Source organism: Xyrauchen texanus, chromosome 25 (assembly GCF_025860055.1).
Source record: "Xyrauchen texanus isolate HMW12.3.18 chromosome 25, RBS_HiC_50CHRs, whole genome shotgun sequence".
NCBI classification, from domain to species: Eukaryota; Metazoa; Chordata; class Actinopteri; order Cypriniformes; family Catostomidae; genus Xyrauchen; species Xyrauchen texanus.
In genome coordinates this window covers 15,511,621-15,522,254 of record NC_068300.1, presented here as the reverse complement: position 1 = coordinate 15,522,254, position 10,634 = coordinate 15,511,621, and the positions used below count along the sequence as shown (strand labels likewise).

Here is a 10,634-nt window from a genome sequence, read left to right as displayed (position 1 = left end):
TGTCTTAAAGGGATAGTTACAAAAAAATATATATATATAATAATATATATATATATATATATATATATATATATATATATATATATAATTTACTCACTCTCGTGCCATCCAGATGTGCATTACTTTCTTTCTTCTGCAGAACACAAACGATGATTTTTAGAAAAGTATCTCAGCTCTGTAGTTCCATACAATACAAGTGAATGGTGACCAGACCTTTCAAGGTCTAAAAATCCCATAAAAGTAATCCATAAAACTCCAGTGGTGAAATCTATATCTTCAGAAGCAATATAAAAGGTGTGGGTGAAATACAGATCAGTATTTCAGTCCTTTTTAATATAAATCTCCACTATAACATTCTTAAAGTGGAGCTTTATATTAAAACACAGATTTAAATATTGATTGTGTTTCTCACACAAAGTGATTGCATTGCTTCATAAGACATAATTAAACCTAATTAAGGAGTCAAACAGATTATTTTTACACTGTCATTGTGATTTTTGGAGCTTCAAAGTTTCAGTCACCATTCACTACAGAGTTGAGATATTCTTCTAAAAATCTTAATTTGTGTTCTGCAGAATTAAGTCAAACACATCAGGGATGGCATGAGGCATGTCTAGTATAGCAACAGAATGTGTGTTTTATAGGCAAGGACCCTGAAACCTTATTTCTCATCTCCATTTGGGACATCTGATGAACTCCCTCATTGAGCTGGTTACAAAAGGTTCATATTCATAGTAAAGAAAAGCAACACTGGATCAACTTGCTCATAAAGACATAGAAAGGGTGTGTTTTATGTGTTTAATCAGATCCTCTATCAATGGCATTGACTTTGATAAAGACCAGTTCACATTTTAGGTCAAAATAATGCAGGAAAAAAGATAATACACAAACTTACATATCAAGGAAGCCTAGCTTCTTCCAAATGGTGTGTCAATACCATTCATTTAACTTTAAATATAAAAAAAGCAAACTGAAGTTTATTCAATCTGTGAGATCTCATATATAATATTGCTAGATTACACATGAGCAGATTCATAAGAAAGCTTAAGTGTATTTCTGTCACAAACTGTGATGATTCAAATGATCTTAACAAATGCAGTAGAAAGTCACAATATATCATGTACAATTATGTAAAGCCAGCATAGCACCACAGTGGCATAATTTGGGCATCTACAGTATATGTGAAGTAGTGAGTTTCACAATAGAAACAATCCCTAGTGTCACGACCAATAACAACAGCTCATAAGAACACAGACAGAATCACTTGAAATTGACATACATATCTGAGTGTACGTTTGCTTTACATAGTTGCATTTACTGTGACCAGATTTACATGAACATAATATGATTGAAACAGCAATGATGGACAGAGAGGCAATTGGGGATGCGTGTAAAGATTTTTTTTCCTTTAATGTCTCATAATTTTAAGGGCATTAAAAGTCAAGTTAGCAGCTGGTAGAATATTATGGAAAGCTATTTCTAGAGAATTGCTAGTAAACATTGATGTGAGACTAATTTATGTTTAGACATGCCAGAATATACTGTATGAAATATACAGAGGGATAATTCATAGCTATCTCTTTCCTCTAAAATATTACATGGTCTGACACTTGTCTTTTGCAATTGTATGCACTACATGGAAAATATTACGTTACAAATTGAAACACTCTTGTGCTACACAATAGATGATGAGCTCCCATTAAGTTTAGATGGTCGACAATAAGCTAACAATTTGATAACAGCGTTGTCTTTGCAGTTACACATAATTTTGTCTCTCCATCAAACTTCAGGCTAAAAAATACAAAAGCTGTGCAAAACAGCCAACAAAACCATGTAAAACTGCCAGTACAATTCCTAACAAAGTATTTTACATAAAACACAAACAATTCATGGACAAACAGACATTCCAATCAATGTTTGCATAGCTTCTGAGATTTAAAATCACAGTATTGTTTAAAGTTTTGAAACAAAAGACAGTAGTGTTTTTTACAATCCACTGACGTCATCTCTTGTCTTTGATTAGTATGTTTGAAGAATATGAAGTTTGAAGTCCTTGCATGTTGCTGTTGTCTTGCCAAATGAAACGTGCTGGATAACACAAAGCTTGTGAGCAATTAAGCACATTCCATTATCAACAGAGTATTTTTTGGTACATGTGTATATATGTGGGCTAAGGTGACGTATCTTGACATTCGTGAGCCATAAGTGCTGAAACAAAAAGATTAGCACCGATCTCCATTTCATTAAACTTTTTTGTACACCAGGATGTATTGTACAAAAATTGTTTTTGTACAATGTTTTACACAACAATGCAGTCCTGACAAGTTATATGGCTTTAGTTTCTACAAGAGGAGAGTCGCTTTGGCAACCATAAACTCTAAATGTCGATGGCAGGTTCTAATGTTATTTATTATTTTATTTATAAGTGCTGTTTTTCTATGATAAAAACACCTACTTTTTACCAAGTAAACATTTGTCATAAGCAGCTTTCATTTTTGTCTGTAAAACAAAAACTGATCTAAACCATTTTGAAATGTGAGGAATGAGAATATTTGTTTTAGTAAACTCCCCTGTACCACGGAGACATGAGAATTTGGCCTGAGAGCCTTATCAATGAGATGTATGTCTGCGCAAATAGGGGATTACATGGAAAAATCTACTTTGTTTCCTTCTCGGGTACTCAAAACTGCCAAGAATATGTCCAGGTCATATTTTACCCTAACAAAAAAACAAAAATAAAAAACATTTATCATAAAAGAAAAGGGCCATTAGGACCATTAAGAAATGCGTTTGCATTGAGACATTATTTTCATTACAATTAATTATATTTCAACCTCCTCTAAATTCTTAGTATTGTTATGAAAAAAGACCTTTACTGAAATGCAGCAAAAATGATTTATAAATACTTTAAAGAGAATGAGATTTCTTCACATTACAGTAATGAAATTTTAGGGGTAAAATTAATTTAATTGTCACGAAATGTAAAATCTCTCCATTCTTAATTAGATTCCTCAGGTAGGAGGAAATCTATTGTTATTGACGGTTTAATTATTATTCTCCTTGAGCCCCAAGATCTCAAAAAGTCACTGGTCAAAATTTTTCTAAATTGACACATTGATACTACATGCCAACGGGTACCCCCACACCAAGAATGGCCCACATTCACTAATAGGTGGCGCTACAGGCCACACCCAAAAAAAATATTTTCAAAGTAATGTCATTTCCACCCCATTTGTCCAATTCTTCTGAAACTTGGTGTACATGCCTAATTTCTCATGGGGAACAAAAAAGCCTCAAGGAACCATAACTTCTGCCATTATGGATTTTCCTGTAGAGTGAAAATTTGGGAAAACGTACAAAACTCTTCTCCTGAACAGTAGCTCCAATTGACTTGAAATTTGGTACACGAGTAGAATTGATGTCTTTCAAAACGTTACTTAGCAAAAATTTATTTGATCCATATATGTGTCAATAAATCAAATGTAATTTTGACTGATGGTTTTTCAAACCTAACATGCTTCAGGATAACATCACTCTGAAGTACTGCGCAAAGAATGGCCCACATTCGCCCTTAGAGGGCGCTACAGGCCACGCCCAAAATTCCCATTTTCTGGTCCAAAATGTTCTAATTTGGTACATTGATACTACAGGCCAACAGGAACCCACAAACCAAGAATGGCCCACATTCGCCCTTGGCTACAAGCCATGCCAAATTGTCCTATTTTCAAAGTTATGTCATTTCCACCCCATTTGTTCAATTCTTTTGAAACAATGTACAAACCTCATTCTCATTGGGAACAAAAAAGCCTCAAGGATCCATAAGGTCCGGCATGATGGATTTTCTTGTACACTGAAAATTCTTCATTTAGGTTTCAGACAGAAAGACATGTTTTTTGAGGTTCCTCCATTGAGAGGGATTAACCACAATCCTCTACTGATCAATTTTACATAATTTGCCATTTTGAGGAGGAATCGCATTGCTGCTTGCAGCTATATTTTTTCTTTTGATTTTGGAGTGAGATATGACCTGGAAATATCTTTGTGAGATTTTCCCACCTGCACACCCTGCCTACCATAAGAGGTCACATTCCTGGACAAAACAATTATAATAAATTCAAATAATTGAGATATAATATGAATATAGTAATAATATAGATACAAATATTAGGAAAAAATTATGCTCTCCTAATATGTTCTGAGCAGCCTCAGTTCAAAATTCACATAAAATTGGCCATCTTCACAGACGGCACTGGAGTGCTGCCATCTCTAACCACTTGTACCCATAAAATGAACACCTGAGTGTAGCTAGCAAGACACATGGAAAGGTAGCCAAGAACGTACATTTAACCTAATAATTTCTGTACACATATTTAGGTTTGCACAGAATGTTTAACTTTTAATCTAACATTCTGTACATACATAAATCAAAAATGGAAAGAAAAAATAAGCCATTGAAAATAAGTGTGAATAATTTTGTGAGACTTTCCCTACCTCTCAAAATAAATAAATAAATTCTCATGAACACTGAATTTCCAGATTTTAGTGGGGGAGTACAAGGTGTGGAAAGGCTTTGTCCGATAACCGTTCAATTGCTTCTCACATTCCAAAGAAGAAAAATAAATATGAAAGGAGTTTAGCAAAGAGAGATGATATGGATTGAGTTAAGGACAGAAAAGGATGAATCTTAAGCCTCTCTTTGTCATCCAAACCAAATCAGTAGATGTCTGGAAGTTCAGAGTACTTCCTGTCAAAGTAACCACCCTTGTAGATCCAGTCTGCAGCTCCAGTGTATGGATTACTGCCTTGCTGGAACCATCTGAAAAGTGGAAGGCCAATTTTGGATCAGCATAATTGACACGTCAGTCTGAAAATCATTAAGTATCAAGCAAAACAGTACTTATAGATGAAAATATACAATTCACAATTTTCATAGATAAACGCCTTTCAAAGCAGACCTAGCATTCAAAGGCTCTTAAATGAAAAAAAAATATTTAAGCAGACTTCTGAGTACCTTTGCAGTCAAATCGGTGAACAATCCACATAGAAAAGGTATGTTTTCATTCCAGCTGAAACATTTGCTATATCGGCCACCATATCGGTAATCTGTAAATTTTCCACCGCTAAACGGTCTCAAAAATCCCATATCGATAAGCAGTTCGCACATAACATACAACTCTGCAGATTTGCATATATATATATATATATATATATATATATATATATATATATATATATATATATATATATATATATATATATATATACACACAGGTCCTTCTCAAAAAATTAGCATATTGTGATAAAGTTCATTATTTTCCATAATGTAATGATAAAAATTAAACTTTCATATATTTTAGATTCATTGCACACCAACTGAAATATTTCAGGTCTTTTATTGTTTTAATACTGATGATTTTGGCATACAGCTCATGAAAACCCAAAATTCCTATCTCAAAAAATTAGCATATTTCATCCGACCAATAAAAGAAGTGTTTTTAATACAAAAAAATAATTATGTTCAGTTATGCACTCAATACTTGGTCGGGAATCCTTTTGCAGAAATGACTGCTTCAATGCGGCGTGGCATGGAGGCAATCAGCCTGTGGCACTGCTGAGGTGTTATGGAGGCCCAGGATGCTTCGATAGCGGCCTTAAGCTCATCCAGAGTGTTGGGTCTTGCGTCTCTCAACTTTCTCTTCACAATATCCCACAGATTCTCTATGGGGTTCAGGTCAGGAGAGTTGGCAGGCCAATTGAGCACAGTAATACCATGGTCAGTAAACCATTTACCAGTGGTTTTGGCACTGTGAGCAGGTGCCAGGTCGTGCTGAAAAATGAAATCTTCATCTCCATAAAGCTTTTCAGCAGATGGAAGCATGAAGTGCTCCAAAATCTCCTGATAGCTAGCTGCATTGTCCCTGCCCTTGATAAAACACAGTGGACCAACACCAGCAGCTGACATGGCACCCCAGACCATCACTGACTGTGGGTACTTGACACTGGACTTCAGGCATTTTGGCATTTCCTTCTCCCCAGTCTTCCTCCAGACTCTGGCACCTTGATTTCGAATGACATGCAAAATTTGCTTTCATCCGAAAAAAGTACTTTGGACCACTGAGCAACAGTCCAGTGCTGCTTCTCTGTAGCCCAGGTCAGGCGCTTCTGCCGCTGTTTCTGGTGCCTGTGCACGGTGGCTCTGGATGTTTCTACTCCAGACTCAGTCCACTGCTTCCGCGAGGTCCCCAAGGTCTGGAATCGGTCCTTCTCCACAATCTTCCTCAGGGTCCGGTCACCTCTTCTCGTTGTGCAGCGTTTTTGCCACACTTTTTCCTTCCCACAGACTTCCCACTGAGGTGCCTTGATACAGCACTCTGGGAACAGCCTATTTGTTCAGAAATTTCTTTCTGTGTCTTACCCTCTTGCTTGAGGGTGTCAATGATGGCCTTCTGGACAGCAGTCAGGTCAGCAGTCTTACCCATGATTGCGGTTTTGAGTAATGAAACAGGCTGGGAGTTTTTAAAAGCCTCAGGAATCTTTTGCAGGTGTTTAGAGTTAATTAGTTGATTCAGATGATTAGGTTAATAGCTCGTTTAGAGACCCTTTTCATGATATGCTAATTTTTTGAGATAGGAATTTTGGGTTTTCATGAGCTGTATGCCAAAAATCATCAGTATTAAAACAATGAAAGACCTGAAATATTTCAGTTGGTGTGCAATGAATCTAAAATATATGAAAGTTTAATTTTTATCATTACATTATGGAAAATAATGAACTTTATCACAATATGCTAATTTTTTGAGAAGGACCTGTATATACACACACACACACTGATATATTGGCAATCCTCTCACTTAGCACTATATTAGCAACACCTAATTATTCACTTGATTTTTTTAATCAACCAATCTTGTAACAGCAGTGGCATGATTGTTGGAGCCAGATGGGCTGGTTTGATTATTTCTGTTACTGGTGATCTACTGAGATTTTCATGCCCAACAGTCTCTAGAATTTACTCAGAATAGTGCTGAAAACAAAAAATACATACTCTTTGTTGATGAGAGAGGTCAATGGAGAATGGCCAGACTAGTTCGAGCTGACAGAAAGGCTACGGTAACTCAAAAAACCACTCTGTAAAATTGTAGTGAGCAGAATAGTATTTCAGAATGCATAACACATCGAACCTTGAGGCGGATGGGCAACAACAGCAGATGATCACGTTGCGTACTTTATTAGGACCATAGTGTTCCTAATAAAGTGCCCAGTGAGTGTCTGTGTGTGTAGAATAAATAATATAATAATAGTTATTCCAGTGTCGACTAGGATCATCAGAACTGTTTAATCGACAGTCTTGCCCATCCCTAGTTTTAACATTGTGATTTGCGATGTCTGAACTCGTTAGTTCGAAATGGCTATGGAGAAAATGAACAGGAAATACACTTCCAGAACCAAGTCCACTGTAAACGTGTGTGGCCAAGGTTGTGCTCTAGATAAAAAAACAAAATGCACCTGGTGGACCACTCTTCCTCATCTTTAGCACGCTCTCTTCTAGCAGCTCTCTGCTTCTCTTCCAATCTCTCCTTTTCTTGACTTGCAGTGTCTGGAATTTAAGAGCATGTTCTAAATTTAGGGGTATAAATAAGTGGAGCACCGTCCAGGAACTAAATTGTTGGACAGATGGTAAAAGAACGGGCCAGAAGGTTTGTGTGTCAGAGATAGTTTTCCATACCCATATCACCATTCTCCATAGCTCTGATGTCAGGTCTAAGACGACAATCTGTTGGTGCCAAGACTCCAACCATGTCAGGCTCCAGCTCATTGAGTGTCATGGCAAAGCTGGTAAAGTTATACATCTAAACAGAAACAAAGAACATCAAGCTGAAGTGTCTATATGTGAACAGCTCTGCTTACACATGGTATTAACATCATTCTCAGGTGATCCAATCACAAGTGGACCAAAAATATATCTTTTTTTTAATGTAATAAGATATATTGACTGGTCACAAGCGATGCATTTATGACAACTAATAAGACCAATATATCTTGGCTGACAACTTGTGATTGGATCACTCAAAACAGATGTTAATTCCAGGTCTAAACATGGCCGAGAATTGTTTTGGGTTACCTGTGTGGAGTGTGGCGGTCGAGGGGCTCCTCTCCACAGCAGAGTGCTGCCTGGAATCATAGTGACTGTTTCCTGGATGTTTGGCATCTCGTCTGCATCATCGCTTGCTGGGTTTTGCTCCTAATCACACACGCATACAACTAATGTCTCGTCAAGTATTCAAACATGACTATTATAGGATACATTCGCCCAAAAATGACAATTCACTCATCATTTACTCACCCTCATGCCATCCCAGAGGTGTATGACATTCTTCTGCTAAACAAAGATATTTAGAAGAATATCTCAGCTCTGCAGGTTCATACAATGCAAGTGAATGGGTACCGAAATGGTTCAAAAAGCACATAAATGCAGCATAAAAGTAATCCATAAGACTCCAGTGGTTAAATCCATGTCTTCTGAAGTGATATGATCGTGATTCAGAAGTGTTTCTTCTGTGAGAAACAGATCAATATTGAAGTCATGTTTTATTATAAATTATTCTCTCTGCCCAGTATGTAGTGACATGCACAAAGAATGTTAATTGTCAAAAAGGTAAAAAGCAGAAGAATGTGAACATGAAAGTGTAGATTGATAGTAAAAAAGGAATTGAATATTGATCTATTTCTCACCCACACTTATAATGTCACTTCAGAAGACATGGATTTAACCATTGGAGCTTATGGATTACTTTTATGCTGTCTTTGAGCTTATGGAGCTTCAAAATGTTAATACACATTCACATGAAGTGTATGGACCTACAGAGCGAAATATTCTTCGTAAAATCTTTGTTTGTATTCTGCAGAAAAAAGAAAGTCATACACATCTGGGATGGCATAAGGATGAATAAATAATTAGATAATTTTCATTTTTGGGTGAACTATCCCTTTAAACAATACAGATCCAGCAAGATCAGGAAGCCAATCGACTAGGAACATAGACTGATGTGATCTAAACTATAAAATCTACTATGACGAAATCTGTGACTTACTGTAGATGCTAGGTTGTAAGCTACATTGCTAAACCCCTTGTCTTTACCTTGACCTCTCACTGAAATTGCATGTTAATACAAAACACAGAAACAAAAAGTGATTTCCAGGTAAACATTCTATGTGATAAATTCCTAGAAATGTTTTTATTTTTGAAAACTGTATTACGTTAATAACATTCCCAGTAGGTCAAATCAAGTTTACACACACTTTGTTAGTATTTGGTAGCATTGCCTTTAAATTGTTTAACTTGGGTCAAATATTTTGGGTAGCCTTCCACAAGCTTCTCACAAAAGTAAAAGTATAAAAGTAATCTGATTACGTAATGCACATTACTTGTAATGTTGTTACCCCCAACACTGCCGGTGAGTGTGTTTGTATGAATGTATAATTATATATATATATATATATATATATATATATATATATATATATATATATATATAACAATTAGGGATCTGAAAGTGTAGTATGTTTGAATATTGATATAAAAACTAACAAAAAAATAAATAACAAATGAGTGATTTAAAGAACTCACTTCAGCTGTGCTATCCAACAGCAAAAATTCAGAAACATTTTCTGTTGGTATAGCACTGGAATAGAACCATTGTTTCAGAATATTTACAAGCTGTCTACTGTCGTGGGAAGAAGTTGGACTCCATTTGAGGATGTGTGAGAGCCCTTTTGAAATTCCATGTGGAAACAGAACAGAAATGCAGTAAGTCTTTCACCTGCTTGTGTTTCTTGGAATCTCCTCCACTTTTCTTCTCTGCTTTCTTGTTGGCTTCGTAGACTTTTGGCTCAATGCTGTACACACACTCGGTCCACTTCCCAAAGATAACCAGATGTTTCTTTTTACTGAAATACATCCAAACAAAATGAGCCACAAACACAAGCATCAAATCCAGAAAAAAATCAGAACACTCTATTGACAAATAAATCAACAAACACAAACATATAATGTGTATGTCTATAGTAAATTACATTTCATATGCATTTAGAGTTATAGAGACTAGACTGAATACTGTGAACTTTATAGGCTGTGAGCCAGATGGCATTTGAAACGAATGACTCACCTCTTGTCCTGGATGTATCCCTCTACTCTATGCAGCTCTTTGCCAAACATGCCACATGGCTTAAAATTCAGCACACACTTGTCCCCAGTGCTAAAATGAACACAAAGAATGTGTCTCAGGAAAAAGGCACAAAACATTGAATAAAATTGGATCTGTAAAGTAAGGTATAAGGTAACTAGCAGGCAAAATCCAGCCCGCAAATCATATTGGTCAGGCCTCCGACGGATTTTTTATCAAATTGTCTCGCCATCTGAAATACAAGAACGCTCTCTGGGCAAAACTCAGCATTCATAGGCGCGAGCACAAGTAATCAGCAGTGAGTTTAACAGCGCTCATTGGCACGTGCAACAGCACGCTATGATCAGTTGTGCGCACAGGAGCATGCGTTTAAGCTTTTCTGGCGATAGTTTAGTTACGCTGTTTGCTAAACATGGATCACACCGTTTAGGTGAACATTTGAACATCTTT

At 36.3% G+C, this 10,634-nt stretch overlaps 1 protein-coding gene across 1 annotated transcript in view; it reads right to left on the bottom strand.

Moving 5' to 3' along the window:
- Positions 1–787: 787 nt before the first annotated feature.
- The window catches only part of LOC127618968 (oxysterol-binding protein-related protein 2-like), a 28,928-nt gene continuing 19,081 nt past the window's right edge, over positions 788–10,634 (bottom strand). Inside the window, exons 9-14 of the mRNA XM_052091674.1 lie at positions 10,167–10,256; positions 9,822–9,948; positions 8,123–8,242; positions 7,727–7,850; positions 7,507–7,597; positions 788–4,816 (exon numbers count right to left, since the gene is read on the bottom strand). Of these exons, the coding sequence (XP_051947634.1) occupies positions 4,714–4,816; positions 7,507–7,597; positions 7,727–7,850; positions 8,123–8,242; positions 9,822–9,948; positions 10,167–10,256 (655 nt within the window). The 3' untranslated portion in view covers positions 788–4,713. The remainder of the gene's footprint in view (positions 4,817–7,506; positions 7,598–7,726; positions 7,851–8,122; positions 8,243–9,821; positions 9,949–10,166; positions 10,257–10,634) is intronic.